This window comes from Schistocerca americana, chromosome 1, assembly GCF_021461395.2.
Source record: "Schistocerca americana isolate TAMUIC-IGC-003095 chromosome 1, iqSchAmer2.1, whole genome shotgun sequence".
Taxonomy (NCBI): domain Eukaryota; kingdom Metazoa; phylum Arthropoda; class Insecta; order Orthoptera; family Acrididae; genus Schistocerca; species Schistocerca americana.
In genome coordinates, this window is record NC_060119.1 from 282,504,682 (window position 1) to 282,522,142 (window position 17,461).

The 17,461-nt window shown below is 46.4% G+C and overlaps 1 protein-coding gene across 1 annotated transcript in view; it reads left to right on the forward strand.

Annotated features, from left to right (window-relative positions):
- Positions 1-4,507: 4,507 nt before the first annotated feature.
- The window catches only part of LOC124625770 (hemicentin-1-like), a 198,599-nt gene continuing 185,645 nt past the window's right edge, over positions 4,508-17,461 (forward strand). Inside the window, exons 1-3 of the mRNA XM_047149247.1 lie at positions 4,508-4,576; positions 5,964-6,119; positions 15,573-15,584. Of these exons, the coding sequence (XP_047005203.1) occupies positions 4,508-4,576; positions 5,964-6,119; positions 15,573-15,584 (237 nt within the window). The remainder of the gene's footprint in view (positions 4,577-5,963; positions 6,120-15,572; positions 15,585-17,461) is intronic.

Genomic DNA, 17,461 nt, shown 5'->3' on the forward strand with positions numbered 1-17,461 from the left:
ATCAGACCCATGGCTCCCTTAGGATGGTAGGCGGAGCTCTCCTCGCTGCTACGCAGTCAACTGATCAGTTGACTGCGTAGCAGCGAGGAGAGCTCCGCCTACCATCCTAAGGGAGCCATGGGTCTGATGATGGTTTTGTAGAAAGAACCGAAACCGGTTACCTGTGTCATTAAAACATACATGACGTGATCAAGACTGAACTTTAGTCAAAATAAACTGTGAACGGATTAGTAAACCAGCGCTTTACCTAGTTCATAGTTTCTGGTACTGAATACCTAGGCTACAACCAATTATAGCTCTCAAACTTTGAAATGGGTCAGCTTTGTATATTATGCATTGATCACATTTATCTTGGACACTGAGCAAACACAAACATTAGAGACACTTGTTTTTATATTACTATTTTCATCTGAAATAAAACTTTTACACGTGGACAGATAATAATACATTCCTATTAAATCACAGTCAAGGATATTAACTCCATCAATACTTACTTTGGTTTGAATAGGTTAAAAATAATCATACATATGTCAAACGAAAAACTGTAATTTCCTTTTCCAGCAGTTTCTCTTTCCCTCATGAGACATCGTCCTTCCATTACATGAGAACAATAGTCATAATTTATGTTACTATGTAAAGTGAAAAAATATCTGTGTTACCGAAAGCGAGCTGAAACCTTTCCAGAAAAAAACTTAACTAAACACTGTTAAGCAGAGATTTGAGAGAGGGTAACTGTACTTATTCCCTTGCCATATCCATTCAGTTCATATCACTGTTCTAGCTATTGCACAAGTGATACACTGAAAATATTTACCTGAGCTCTTGAATTATAGTGTTTCTGTGTCGTCTCAGCTGTCTTCAATAAACCACTCCTAGTTCTCACATGTACATTCACCATCTTAACAAGTCTTCGCGTCCAGTGCGTGTGTCTTCCTACCGAAAATTTTCCTTCAAAATCTTCAGTGTTCTGTTGTGTCGAAAATACCTTCCAACCTTGTGCAACAAGCACTTTTTCTGTATCTGATAGTGCATCTCCAAGACCTTATGGCGATTGGCAAAAGTGCACATACGTCATTGCTGGCATTTCTGATGTGCTCAGGAAATAAAATAATCAACATGAAATGGCTCTGAACAGTATGGGAATTTACATCTGAGGTCATCAGTCCCCTAGACAGAGAACTAATTAAACCTTAATAAATTAAGGATATCACACACATCCACGCCCGAGGCAGGACTCGAACCTGCGACCGTAGCAGCAGAGCGAATCTCGACCGAAGTGCCTAGAACCGCTCGGCCACAGTTAAAATAATCATTTTAATACTAGTGGAGTTATCCTGAAATCATTCTGATAACTGACAGAAGTGACGGGATGGTACACTGCAATGCCGAAGATACAAATACTTTGCAAGGACATAAAAGAGCTTCATCCATCATCAAAATACCTCCATGAACAACTGGTACGTTACTCCGATGAGGCGAGGGAGACATCTCTTAATATGTCATGGGTGCATTAATTACCTGCCATACCAGTCGTGTTATCTGCCGAACTACTCCAAGCAGACACTGCAGCTACCCATAATGCTTCACGGGGGATTATAAGGGAAATGCAATTTATATTTGTTTTCTTGCGGTTTACATTAGACCATTAAACACCCTCCAGCAGTGGACGCCACACTCAGTCTACACGCTTCTCACAGACGTAAGGCGCAAAATAAAATTGAGAGCTCTAAGCAACTGTGAACGGAGGAGATTGTAAGACTTCTTGTAGACTGTTGCTAAAAAACAAACATATGATGAAGCAACAGGTAATGTAAATTTGCCGTTTAAACCAATCGTTATGTGTTCATAAATACATTGAAACCTGTTATGCAGTCTTTGTGACTAGCTATTGGGATTTGAAGGTGTTCTTTACTGTTGCATATGAATATCATATGATATATACTTTTCTATATCTTACATATGATGTATCGTCTACAACCTGGTAAGAACAAACTGAGTGATAGAAAGCGATATGAGTGATATTTTATCTGAGACCTGGAAAATCATCCTATGTATGTCCATATTTGTGCACTGCCAGTTATTGGAAAACTTCTGCGAGGTCTGTCGCTGTAGAAAATATGATTCCCAAGAGCAACGTAGTGGTTTGTTATAGGAAAGGACAGGGGTACGTGGTGTGTCGTCCAAAGAATGCGCCATCATCGGAATATTGGCACCTTGGAACGAAACCGCTGAACAGTATAATCGCTGTAAGCCACATCGACAAATGAGAAACCCCGGCGTACACTATGTGATCAAAAGTTCCTGGACACCTGGCTGAAAATGACTTACAAGTTCGTGGCACCCTCCATCGGTAATGTTGGAATTCAATATGGTGTTGGCCCACCCTTAGCCTTGATGACAGCTTCCATTCTCACAGACATACTTTCAATCAGGTGCTGGAAGGTTTCCTGCGAAACAGCAGCCCATTCGTGACGGAGTGCTGCTCTGAGGCGAGGTATCAATATCTGTCGGTGAGGCCTGGCACAAAGTCAGCGTTCCAAAACATCCCAAAGTTGTTCTATGGGATTCAGGTCAGGACTCTGTGCAGGCAAGTCCATTACTGGGATGTTATTGTCGTGTAACAACTCCGTCACGAGCCGTGCATTATGAACAGGTGCTCGATTGTGTTGAAAGCTACAATCGCCATCCCCGAATTGCTCTTCAACAGTAGGAAGCAAGAAGGTTCTTAAACATCAATGTAGGCCTGTGCTGAGATAATGCCACGCAAGCCCCCTCCATGAAAAACACGACCACCCTATAACACCACTGCCTCCGAATTTTACTTTTGGCACTACACACCCTGGCTGATGACGTTCACGGGGCATTCGCCATACCCACACCCTGCCATCGGATCGCCACACACCACACAACGTTTTTCCACTGTTCAATCGTCCAATGTTTACTGTCCTTACACCAAGCGAGGCGTCGTTTGGCATTAACCGGCGTGATGTGTGGCTTTTGAGCAGCCGCTTGACCATGAAATCCAAGCTTTCTCACCTCCCTCCTAACTGTCGCAGTACTTGCAGTGCATCCTGATGCAGTTCGGAATTCCCTTGTGACGGTCTGGATGTCTGCCTATTACACATTACGACTCTCTTGAACTGTAGGCGGTCTCTGTCAGTCAACAGACGAGGTCGGCCTGTACGCTTTTGTGCTGTACGTGACCCTTCATGTTTCCTGTGGTGTCACAGCCAGACACCACACTTGCTAGGTGGTAGCTTAAATAGGCCGCGGTCCATTTAGTACCTGTCGGACCCGCGTGTCGCCACTGTGTGATCGCAGACCTAGCGCTACCACAAGGCAGGTCTCGAGATACGATAGAGCACTCGCCCCAGTTGTACGGACGACATTGCTAGCGACAATACGGACGAAGCCTTCCTCTCATTTGCCGAGAGACAGTTAGAATAGCCTTCTGCTAAGTCCATGGCTACGACCTAGCAAGGCGCCATTAGCCTTACCTAGTTTGAGAGTTATGGTATAAATGTCTCAAGAATAACGTTGTAAACCAACAAAGAATAAAGTTAAGTATATTCCAAAGCTACGTATTTTCTTTATAGCAGTCATAACGTATACTGTTCCAGACTTGACGCCAGTCGGCGTGTGTGTACGCGTGCCTTTCGGCTCCCTTCTCAATGTGGCGTAGCTAGCTTGTTACGCCACAACATTTCCACTTCACTATTTTCGGAGGCAGTGGATCTAGGGATGTCTAGGAGTGTGGAAATCTCGCGTGCAGACATATGACACAAGTGGCACCCAATCACCTGATGACATTCTTTGGCCGTGCGGTTCTAGGCGCTGCAGTCTGGAGCCGAGCGACCGCTACGGTCACTGGTTCGAATCCTGCCTCGGGCATGGATGTGTGTGATGTCATTAGGTTAGTTAGGTTTAATTAGTTCTAAGTTATAGGCGACTAATGACCTCAGAAGGTAAGTCGCATAGTGCTCAGAGCCATTTGAGCCACCACGTTCTAAGTCCATGAGTTCCGTGGAGCGCCGCATCCTGCTCTCTCACGATGTCTGATGACTACTGAGGCCTCGCAGTAGGTGGGAGCGCAATGCATCTAGTATGAGAAACGTATGTTTTAGGAGTGTCCGGATACTTTTGATCACATAATGTAGTCTCGCCTTTTAGAATTTCACTACGCCACAAAATCGATGATCTAGTTACGGCTGAGCAGAGGAACTCTGTTCGAATTCAGAAATCAAGACGACAGCATCGTGTTAGGCAGGGTGCCAGTGTGCTAAATCGCTTCGCCGCAACTTAATAAGAACATTATGTTAGTAATACTTCAAGTGATCTTTATCAAGTGATACTTTAATACTCAGAAGCAGTTGTAAATATACAGATAATTAATGTGGAAATGTGTTACACAGACGTATATAAATCTTCATATCTATACTATAATGACGACAGGACCACCAGTATTAAGCGCGAGTGTTTTTTTCATCCAGCACAATAGGGGAAAAGCATGACGGTTTACATGGGAATTGAATTCACGACGCTGCTCCGCCACCTGGCCTGGCTACGAGCGCGGAAGGTAAGTGGCGATATCGCTCATTGCGGCAGCTACTGCGGTAAAAAAGTACCAATAGTAATTAAATTGCGACTCGGTTGGTAAAATCAACGGATTAATTCCCAGAAGAACGTCTGACTTCCTCTGCTAGCCAATATTTTGCAAACATATGCATTAGCTTATATCGGGAAACAGTACGAGATAGTCGTTCTAGACTGACGGTTCTTCCGCTAGCGATCCATCTTCTTTGTCCTCTACAGGAGGACTCGTCTCCTCAAGGACCTAACCCATACGACGTGCTTGCACGAACTCAGGGAGAGACGATGTGCGATCTCACTTATATTTTATCGTTTTATAAGAAACATGAGGCTCACCAAGTGCTCGTGCTACTACCACACTAAAGTCGATGGTGCCATTGCCTACAATCGTACACGAGATGCGGGAGGAACCGTTGGAAGGGCATCCGGTTGGCACTCGCTGTGGTCGGGGCCATCCGACCGCCGCGTCATCCTCAGATGAGGAGCGGGAGTGGAGGGGTGTGTGGTCAGCACACTGCACTTCCGGTCGTTATGATGGTTTTTTTTGACCGGAGCCGCTACTGTTCGGTGGAGTAGCTTCTCAATTGGCATCACGAGGCTGAGTGCAACCCGAAAAATGGCAACAGCGCGTGGCGGCCAGGACAGTCACCCATCTAACTGCTGGCCACGCCCGACGGCGTATAACTACAGTGACCTGACAGGAACCGGTGTATCAACTGCAGCAAGGCCGTTGCCAATGTACGATACAGGCAGCTGAAGTACAACTGCGGAAAGAGAAAGGTCATACTCTGAGAGATCAGATAAGGAATTGTGAAATAACGAAATATGCAGGATATATTTTGTTTGAATGTAATAAGAGAAAACGAGATATTAAAATGAAAGAAATATAGTGAAAGATTGGGGTCAGAAAGAATAGGCAGACATGTAATAGACTATAAAACTGTAGGAGACAAAGATATATGAAGGCCAAGGAAACTGTGGTTTTTGTGAAAACGTAACCATCTACAAGACTACTGCTTTAAATGATGCAGAAGAAGAAGAATTTCATACGATTTGTAATTTATTTACTACAGTGATACATGTAATTTTTTTTTTTTTGCAGTATTTTCGTCATTCTAAATCATTCAGATATTTTTTCAATAACGCTTCACATTTATTAATCATACTTTACAAATTACGAAGTATATCTGTGCAGAAGGACAGTTTTTATGTTTGGTGAATAGGAGGGAAAAGGGGTGGGGGGAGGAGGGACGCAGCTTTGGCAGGTCCTCCATGGACGCAGGATCAGCCCGATACGTCTCTGAGGTAGAGCAGTTATACCGGGACTGTGTACAACTGGTGGGCGCCTTTAGAGGCGGTGGTGCGCTGAGCAGGTGTTTTGCGTTGCAGTGGAGCCGCTGACGGTGCGCCTGCTGGACGAGAACCGGCCGCTGAGCGCGGGCCGGCAGTACGAGCTTCGCTGCGAGACCGCCGGCTCGCGGCCCGCCGCCACCGTCACCTGGTGGAAGGACGGCGAGCAGCTGCCCGCCGTAGACTCGGTGAGTACCTGTCGGCTCTGTTACTTTTCTCACACGTGTTATTTGCTGAGCAGGCTTAAGTGGCGCTTCGTCACCGGCAGAAAACGGTCCGCTTCGCTCATGTTTTCTTTTCCGCACAGTGTTCAAGCTGTAAACAGCATAAAGTGTGTCCTAACCACTCACAGCAGTTGATTCGCGGGATCGCAGATTTTTATTATAATAGCAACAAATAAAAGAGACGTAGGTTGCAAGTCTGCTTTCATATGCTTTTTATTCCATGATCGATTTCGAGATATCACACATCGTTTTCAGACATACCCAAGCAGTGTGAACATGGCTATTATTTTCCAAAAACTCCATCCGTCAGTACACACACATCAAACACTATTTCTCGTACAGTATATGTCATAACTATGCAGTCTATTGGTCTTTAAGTTAAGAGTTCTTATGCATAAATCATAATGCACAAAAGAGTGTCAAAAGTCATGGGATAGCAACATGCACATATATAGATGGCGGTAATATGGCGTACACGAGGTATAAAAGAGCAGCTTATTGAAGGAGTTCTTAACTGTACTCAGGTAAGTCACGTGAAAAGCTTTCCGACGCGATGATGGCCGCAAGACGGTATTTAACATACTTTGAACGGCGATGGCAAGTTGAACATCCAGTTTCGGAAATCGTTAGCGAATCAATATTCCTAGATCCACAGTGTCAAGAGTGTGTTGAGAATACCATATTTCCGGCATTATCTCTTATCACGTATAAGCCAGTCACCGAGGGCCTTCACTCAACAACCGAGAGCGGTGGCGTTTGAGTAAAGTTGTCTGTAGTAATCGACAAGCAACACTGCGTTAAATATCCACAGAAATCGATGTGGGACGTACGACGAACGTATCCGTTAGGAGAGTGCGGCGAAATTTGTCATTAATGGACTATGGCTAAAGCACGACATCGCCCGCTGCGCCCCTCCTGGGATCGTGACCATGTCGGCTCGACCCTTGTCGATCTGGTCGGATGAGTCCCAGTTTCAGTTGCTATGACCTAACAGTAAGATTTTAGTATGGAGCAGACCCCACGACGTTATGCACCCAAGTTTGGGCACAGTGCAAGCTAGTGGTGGCGCTGCAATGGTGTAGGCTATGTTTGCATGAAATTGACTGCTTCCTTGGGTCATATACTGAACCCAATATTGATAGGAGATAGTTGTGTTCGGCTAATGGAGAAAATTTGCAGCCATTCATTGGCTCTATGTTCTCAAAATAATGTCGAATTTTTATGGATGTCAATGTACCCTGTCACAGGTCCACAATTGTTCATACTTGTTTTGAAGACCATTTTGGACATTTCTAGAGAATGGTTTGGCGGGCTAGATCGTCAACATGAATCCCATCGACCATTTATGAGACAATATCGAGAGGTAACTTCGCTCGGATTATAGACAGCTACTGAGGCAGCATGACTAAATATTTATGCACCGGACTTCCAACGACTTCTTGAGTCCATACCACGTCGAGTTGCTGCACTGTGCCGTGCAAAAGATGGTTCGAACGCTGTTAGGAGGTATCCCATGACTTTATTGTCACCTCAGAGTATAGGGATTATACCTGCAGTACATAACAACTTTTAAGTCAATAGTACCTTCTATCTTAATATGTTAATGTCAGTAAACACTGTTGTTAGTGAATTACCAGATGAACTGACTTTAGCTCTGCTGGGAGTGTATAGTCACTTTCATCTCTCAAAGCTCCATGTTTGAGTTCCACTGTAATCTTTCCCCTCTTTCAGTCAATCGTTGCTATTGCACCCACTAAAACACCAGACAGCCTCTGGCTCTTTCAACGTATCAATGTCCAATAATCTTCATTTCTTACATTTTCGCAATTTCTTCAATTTCAACCTTCTTTCTATAACCAAAATGTATGGCCAGACATCATGTATGCCGTTGTGAATGTTCCCAACTTTAAAATATTGTTCCAAAACCTTTGCCTTATCAGTATATAATGAATCTGAAACATACGGGCGGCTCCAAGTCTCTTCCACATATACAGCATTCCTTCACGATTGTTAAGTAGTGTTAGCTATGATTATAGTCCGTGCGAAGTTCTATCAGGCAGCTTCCTCGTTCATGTCCTCCCCCTCTAACCCCTCACCAGACCATACTCATCTACTACCTTCACTTCTTGCATTGTCGAATTCCAATCCCCTACCACAATGGCGAAGGCATCCCTAAAAGTAACACCCCCGAAATTTTTATTTGAAAGCGTTCTACATCTTTATTCCTCATTCTATATATTTGCAGGCTCCGAATTATAGAGTGTAATACAGAGGTGTGTCACGTAACTATGCTGGCGCTTGAGAACCAGCATGCTTCAATCGAGTTTCGAATTCGAAGAGCTGCCTCTCCTTCTGCATGACAATGCTGGATCAAAAACGAGCTCTGCGAAGACATATGTATCAACCCCATGTATTAGATTCGTTGTCATTGATTATCGCCCATTTCGCCCCATCCGATTTTCATCTGTTTCCATTACTTCAATTGCTCCATCTGCTACAACACTTTGATACTGATGAAGCAGCGCAAGATAGATGAGGTTGGGACACCGTCAACAGTCAAACATCCTGCAGTGACGGTATCAACAAACTGATCACTTGTTGAAAGTAACATTCCTCACCATGGTGACGATGTTGAGAACTAAATGACATAAAAAATAAAGATGTAGAATACTACCAGAGTCTGTTTTATTTAAAAAGGTTTACGAATTTCACGTTATGATTCGGAGGAATTACTTTTCTGGACGCTCTCGTAAATTTTCGTCTTCCTTATCTGATTAATTTCTTCAATCTCATAACATATTTCTTCAATCTCTTCATGACATGCGGAGATAACTGGCTCATAAACATGTGCCTCTGTCGGACGTGTCAGCTTCGTATTCATCTCGGCTACGATAATGCTTTATGTGGTGTTTGTAGAAGCTTACTTGCTTTCCTATTTCCTTCTTCATTGTTAGGCCAATTCCAGCATTACCCATATGTGATTTTGCATTTATGTCCCTGTACCCTCCTCACTGGAACTGATGTTCCTCCTGCCACCGAGCTTTGCTAATTCCTACGATACCTAAATTCGACCGATCAGTCCTGTTTCTGAATTAGCTAAAATACCTAACATTCGATGCTCCGATTCGTAGAAGGCCAGCTTTGCTTTTCCTGGTGACGTCTTATACTTACTCCTGAGTGGTCCCCGACCAGATATGTTAGATATATAAGTACTTCACACAATACTATATCAAAAAATACCTTGAGGCATATGATTAAGAAGGCAGAGATCTGGTAATTTGAAGCTAATTTTCCCAGTGACATCGTAGAAGAAATTAGCTTCTCAGCATTATGAAAATGTATTTTTTGAGAGATTATGACGGTGACATTCTTCATTTTTATAAAGTGTCACATTTTTGAAACTTTCGGACAGATTACAACTGTGTGACGGACCGTGACTTGAAATCGAGACGCTTGTCTTTCGTGGGCAAGTGCTCTACCAAATGAGCTACCCAAGCACGACTCACGACCCGTTCCCACAGCTTACAATCTGCCAGTACCTCGTGTCCTACCTTCCAAACTTCACAGAAGCTCTTCTGCGAACTCTGCAGAACTAGCACTCCTGGAAAAAAGGAGCTTCGGTGAAGGTTGGAAGGTAGGAGAAGAGGTACTGCCAGAATTCAAGGCCAGCCGAAGTGGCCGTGCGGTTAAAGGCGCTGCAGTCTGGAACCGCAAGACCCCTACGGTCGCAGGTTCGAATCCTGCCTCGGGCATGGATGTTTGTGATGTCCTTAGGTTAGTTAGGTTTAACTAGTTCTAAGTTCTAGGGGACTAATGACCTCAGCAGTTGAGTCCCATAGTGCTCAGAGCCATTTGAACCATTTTTGAACCAGAATTCAATCTGTGAGGGCACTTTGTGAGTCGTGCTTGGGTACCTCAGTTGTTAAAGCACTTACCCGCAAACGGCAAAGGTCCCGAGTTCAAGTCTCAGTCCAGCACGCAGTTTTAATCTGTCCGAAAGTTTTATACCAGCGCACACTCCGATGCAGAGTGAAAGTTTCATTCCGTTACATTTTAGCCATTATTGAAATTTTAAATTGCTCGCTCTATCATTGCAATACTAAAACTAAAGCTTCCTCCCATATTTAATATACACCACTGGCCATTAAACGGGTATTCATTGGAAAAATGTATTATACTAGAACAGACAGGTCATTATATTTTCACACAATTTGGGTGCATAGATCCTGAGAAATCAGTACCCAGAACAACCACCTCTGGCCGTAACCACGGCCCTAATACGCCTGGGCATTGAGTCAAAGAGAACTTTGATGGCGTGTACAGGTACAGCTGCCCACGCAGCTTCAACACGACACCACAGTTCATTAAAAGTAGTGACAGGGGTATTATGGCGAGCCAGTTGCTCGGCTACCATTGACCAGACGTTTCCAGTTGGTGAGAGATCTGGAGAATGTGCTGGCCAGGGGAGCTGTCGAACATTTTCTGTGTCCAGAAAGGCACGTACAGGACCAGCAACATGCAGTAGAGCATTATCCTGCTGAAATGTATGGTTTCGCAGGGCTCGTGTGAAGGGTAGAGCCACGGGTCGTAACACATCTGAAATGTAACGTCCACTATTCAAAGTCCGTCAATGCGAACAAGAGGTGACCGAGACGTGTAGCCAATGGCACACCATCACGGTGGGTGATACACCAGTATGGCGAAGACGAATACACGCTTCCAATGTGAGTTCACCGCGATGTCGACAAACACGGATGCGACCATCATGATGCTGCAAACAGAACCTGGATTTATCCGACGAAATGACGTTTTGACATTCGCGCACCCAGGTTCGTCGTTGAATACACCATCGCAAGCGTTCCTATCTGTGAATCAGCGTCAAGGGTAACCGCAGCCATGGTCTCCGAGCTGATAGTCCATGATGCTGCAAACGTCGTTGAACTGCTCGTGCAGATGGTTGTTGTCTTGCAAACGTCCCCATCTGTTGAGTCAGGGATCGAGACGTGGCTGCACGATCCGTTACAGCCATGCGGATAAGATGCCTGTATTTTCGACTGCTAATGATGCGAGGCCGTTGGGATCCAGCACGGCGTTCCGTATTACCCTCCTGAACCCACCGATTCCATAGTCTGCTAACAGTCATTGGATCTAGACCTACGCGAGCAGCAATGTCACGATATGATAAACCGGAATCACGACTGGCTGTAATCTATAAACGTGATGGTACGCATTTCTCCTCCTTACACGAGCCATCACAACAAGTCTCACTAGGCAACGCAGGGCAATTGCTGTTTCTGTATGTGAAATCGGTTGGAAACTTTCCTCATGTCAGCACTTTGTAGGTGTCGCCAACCTTGCGTAAATGCTCTGAAAACTGATATGAAACTTCCTGGCAAATTTAAACTGTGTGCCCGAACGAGACCCGAACTCGGGACCTTTGCCTTTCGCGGGCAAGTGCTCTACCATCTGAGCTACCGAAGCACGACTCACGCCCGGTACTCACAGCTTTACTTCTGCCAGTATCTCGTCTCCTACCTTCCAAACTTTACAGAAGCTCTTCTGCGAACCTTGCAGAACTAGCACTCCTGAAAGAAAGCATACTGCGGAGACATGGCTTAGCCACAGCCTGGGGGATGTTTCCAGAATGAGATTCTCACTCTGCAGCGAAGTGTGCGCTGATATGAAACTTCCTGGCAGATTAAGACTGTGAGTCGTGCTTCGGTAGCTCATACGGTAGAGCACTTGCCCGCGAAAGGCAAAAGTCCCGAGTTCGAGTCTCGGTCGGGCACACAGATTTAATCTGCCAGGAAGTTTCATATCATCGCACACTCAGCTGCAGAGTGAGAATCTCATTCTGGAAACATCCCCCAGGCTGTGGCTAAACCATGTGTTGTGGGTTGGCAGGAGCCAACCCACGGAGTCTGGAGGAAGCCGAAAGGCACGCGTTTTAGCTCACGCAGGCTGGCGTGAGGTCTGGAACAGGACAGGGAGGTTAAACTTGAAAAAAAGGATGTAGCTGGTGGAATACTTAACTTTAATCCATTAATGTTGAACGTAGTTCTTGTCTGTACATTCTTTACAATATCAATAGCAACTGATAATGGCGCCTTGCTAGGTCGTAGCAAATGACGTAGCTGAAGTCTATGCTAACTATCGTCTCGGCAAATGAGAGCGAATTTTGTCAGTGAACCATCGCTAGCAAAGTTGGCTGTACGACTGGGGCGAGTGCTAGGAAGTTTCTCTAGACCTGCCGTGTGTCGGCGCTCGGTCTGCAATCACTGATAGTGGAGACACGCGGGTCCCACGTGTACTACCGGACCGCGGCCGATTTAAAGGCTACCTACTAGCAAGTGTGTTGTCTGGCGGTGACACCACATTCCTCCCCCGAAAATCGGCGTAAAGTTGTGTTATAAGGCTTCCGCCCGCCGTGGGGAGGACCCCATGTTGACGTATGCGACGAGGTGGGGAGCCTAATAACAGGCGAGGCTGTGCCACCCGCACCCTGACATTCGGTCCGAGGGGAGTTAGGAAACGCCTGAAAACCTGCTCCAGAGTGCACGACAACATGTGGTGTATGCGCCCGTAGAGAGACAGGAGGGGCCGAAGGGTCGACCTCCATCGGGCCGGGGCACCCGACGGGCGAAGACGACATATGGTCCGGATCGGGCAAGAGTTCCATGTCGGAGGACAGCTGGTCACGGGAAGCGAACGGCGGCGCGTGACCCAGGGAGGTGCCCGGCGGCTGCAGCGAAGCGTCCACTGTGGGCGTCGCCGGCGGGAGATCAGGCGGCAGTGGCGGCGCGACGCCATGGGGCAAAATGGTAAGCAGCGTCGGTAACACCTGGGGCTGAGGCGTGCCAGTAGATGGGTCCCCAGGGCGCTCACCGGACGGCACCGTCGCTGAAAGCAGACGGCTAGCGGCAGATCCCATGCGACGACAGAGGCGCAGTTGGTTGAGATGCCGGCGCACCTAACCAGAGGCCCCCAAAACCAGATACATAGGGCGGCCGAGGCAGCGAAGAATACGCCCTTCGAGCCAACGCCGTGAACCTCGATAGTGACGATAATAGACAACGTCGCCTGGAGCAAAAGCAGGTGTCTGCCGCTGCACAGAAACCCGATGCGGCGGATGTAGCAAAGACATCAAGTTTCGATGAGGACGACCGTGGAGCAACTCAGCCGGCGAGCGACCATCTCGGGGCTGAGAGCGATACGAGGATAAAAAGAGCAATAACGCATCATCCCGAGAATGCGACTCTTTTTAACTTCAACATCTGTGACTTGAAAGTCCGGACCAATCGTTCAGCGGCACCGTTTGACTGTGGCGAAAACGGCGCGGACGTCAGATGTTGAATACCATTGGCCTTGCGGAATGACTGAAATTCTGCGGACATGAATTGTGGGCAATTGTCGGAAAGAATAGTCTGTGGAAGACCTTCAATGCGAAAGATAGCAGATAACGCTTGGATGGTGGCAGATGACGTCGTGGAAGACATCCGGACAACAAAAGGAAAATTACTGAATGAATCTACCACAACCTACCATCGAGCATTCCAAAATGGAGCAGCAAAATCGATGTGTAAGCGTTGCCAAGGGGAAGAGGCTTTTGGCCATGCAAAGAATTTCCGCGGCGGTGCGGATTGTTGTTCGGCACACGCCATGCAAGAAGAGCACATATTCGTAATCGCAGCATCGATTCAGTGCTGACGAGTAAGTTGTTTCGTTCTCACTATACCACAATGTCCTTGGTGGAGAAGCCGTAAGACAGAGGACTGTAACGAACGTGGGACCACGACCCTGGACTGATCATTATCAGAACGCAACAGCAAAACACCACGTCGAACAAAAATTCTCTCCTTGTGAGCAAAAAATCGGCGAATTAACGGATCCTCGATCCGTGACTTTGACAAGGGCCATTGCGTAGCAACAAAAAGCAGAACGGTAGCAAGGACAGGGTCAGCAGCGGTGGCTGTAGTTACACGACGAAACTCAATGGGAAACGATTCGACCACGTCATCGGTTTCCGCATCAATGAACATTCAAGCAAGTTCGGACGAATCGAATGCTCTATCCTCAGCAAAAGGCAAACGGGACAACGCATCGGCGTTTCCGTGCTTAGCAGTGGACCGATGCAAGATATCGTAGCGGTACTGCGAGAGGAAAATAGACCAGCGAATGTATTTCTGCGCTGTACGTGGAGGTACAGGCTTGTTCGGATGAAAAAGCGATGTCAAAGTTTTGTGGTCTGTGATGATGGTAAAGTGACGACCATACAAAAAATCATGAAACTTAGTAACACCAAATACGAGAGATAATGCTTCTTTCTCGATCTGTGAATAATTTCTTTGCGCAGACGAGAGCAATTTGGACGCAAAGGGAATAGGGCGATCGTGCGATCCATCTTTGTGCGCAAGCACAGCACTGATCCCGAAATCCGATGCATCCACCATCAACAAAAGTGGTTTCTGGGAATCGAATGGCGTAAGGCAAGTATTGGAAAGCAACGCCGATTTCAACTGGCGAAAGGCGCGTTCGCATTCCGTCGTCCAGACGAACGGAACACCTTTACGGCGTAAGCGATGAAGCGGAGCTGAAATGGAAGAGGCGTGGCGCACGTATTTGTTATAATAGTTAATTTTTCCCAGCACACACTGTAGCTGCTTTAAATTCTGCGGCGAAGGCAAGTCTTGTATGGCACGGAGGTGCTCGGGACTGGGATGTATGCCTTGGGCATTAAGTACATGTCCAAGGTAGGGTAAGTCATGAGCAAAAAACACACAGTTGTCCTTCCGTAAGCGATGACCATTTTGTCGCAAGACCTGAAATAATGTTCTGAGATTGGCTAAACGTTCTTCTTCCGTCTATATCGTCCAGATAGTTCGCGGCAGTAGGGACCGACACACAAACAGTTTGTAGATATTGCAGAAACAATGCAGGGGCGGATGCACACCTGAATGGCAGTCTGTTGAATCGATACAAACCAAGATGCGTGGTAACCACCAAAACGCGCTGGGAAACTTCGTCCACCGGTATTTGCAAGTATGCATCTGCTAGGTCCAACTTCGAAAAATGTTTGTCAAAAAGATCTTCCGGGCAGGGTAAAGGAAAAGTTGCAATCACTAGTTGTGGATTCACTGTTGCCTTAAAGTCCACACAAAGTCTCAATTTTCCCGAAGGTTTTTGCAAAATTACTAAGGGTGATGCCCAGAGAAAAGCCTGCACACGTTCAACCATACCTTATGATTCCAAATCGTTTAATGTTCGTGCGACCTCATCCCGCAATGCATGGGGAACATTGCGCGCTCTGAAAAATCTCGGTTGCGCGTTTACTTTCAGTTCCAAATGTGCTTTATAGTTCTTAGTGCAACTAAGGCCCGGTGCCAAAATATCTGCAAATTCTTGACATAGACGAGAAACACTGTCTGAAGGCACAGTCTGGTTCACTGATAGGACCTGATTGACTATAGACAAGTTAAACAACTGAAATAAATCGAAACCAAACAAGTTCACTGCAGAAGAAGAATGAAGGACATACAATGACACAAGTTTCGTTTGTCCTTTGTATGTCGCAAGAAGGCTGCACTGTCCTAACACAGGGAGCCCGTGACCTGAATATGCAGTTAGCTTAACATTTGTGCCATGCAACGGAGGTACACCCACCTGTTTGTAAGTGTCGTGATTGATCAGTGAAACTGCAGCTCCGGTATCGAGCTGGAATGGTATCACTTTGCCGTTAACGTCCAAGTCTACAAAAAGTTTATTGTCCTGTCGATGACATGAGCGACTGGCTCGTGCGACGTGCACTGACACTGGTACAAAATCACTTGTGACATGACGGGATTTCCGGCGATGTCGACGCACACTGTTTGTGGGACGAACACAGTCACTTGTAGAGAGAGTGGCACTGGGCGGAGTGGAATGAACTACATTAATTTCCATGGGCGAAGTTTCACGAGACGGAGTATCCTTGGTTCGAATTTGGCGCGAAGCAAAGGGCCTGGAATGGTTGTGAGTGTCCGATCTGAGTTTTTTCTGGCAAACTCTCTGAACATGTCCTTTTTATTACAGAAAAAGCAAATGGCTTGGCGTGACGGGCAATTCTCACACGAATGTCTAGTAGCACACTGCGGGCATGATTGTAGCACTGCATTTTCTTGCCTGCGCGGCACACGTGGCTGAGAGCCAGGTGGCCATTGCGCGGCCGGGCGCGAGGGTTGTTTACTGCTCCGTGCAGCTCTCCCGGCGGGCTGGTTAACGTGACACATGGATGGTGACGTTTCAATTGATTTCTGAGCAAAGTCAAGTGTGTCCTGCCGATCCAATATGTCCATCACTTGTTCAAGGGAGGGATTGACTAGTTTCATAATCTGTTCCCTTATACGAGCATCAGAAACATTCTGTGCAATTGCACCACGTACCGTAGTATCTGAATAAGGGAGTCCACATTGACACTCAAAAGCACAATCCCTAGTAAGGCCTTGCAAAGTTGCAACCCACTCCGGATTAGTTTGACCGGCCGTTCGTTTTGTACAAAAGAAGGTATATCTCTTTGCAACTACATTGACTGAGTCTTTGAAATATGCATCTAATGCAGACAAAATTTCGTCGTAGGACAGAGTTGCGACGTCACGTCACTATCACACGGTACGTTTGGACGCCTACGGAGGAAAGGAGAAAAGGCTGCCGCTCATTACCTTGAATTCTGTAGGCGGCGAGATGGAATCCAAATTGGCGTGACCACTCCGTCCAGCTTTCCAGTGCAGCATCAAAAGGATGAAAAGTTGGTGCAACAGTGTGTTGTGGCTGCGGTAGCGGTGGAGCGGCGGTCGCCGCATCGTTTTGCATTGCTCGTTGACCCTGGACGAGCAGTCCAAGGGCATACAGTAAGGCCTGCATCTGCTGATTCTGCAAGCGATAAAATTCGGACAGTAGATCTGGAGATTGTGACGAAGCCATTACACAAGTAAATCAGGGCAATATCAATAAGAACGCGGGGTCCTCGTCGGCAAAATGTTGTGGATTGGCAGGAGCCAACCCACGGAGTTTGGAGGAAGCCGAAAGGCACATGTTTTAGCTCACGCAAACTGGTGTGAGGTCTGGAACAGGACAAGGAAGTTAGACTAGAAAAAAAGGATGTAGCTGGTGGAATACTTGACTTTAATCCATAAATGTTGAACGTAGCTCTTGTCTGTACATTCCTTACAATATCAATAGCAACTGATAATGGCGCCTTGCTAGGTCGTAGCAAATGACTTAGCTGAAGGCTATGCTAACTATCGTCTCGGCAAATGAGAGCG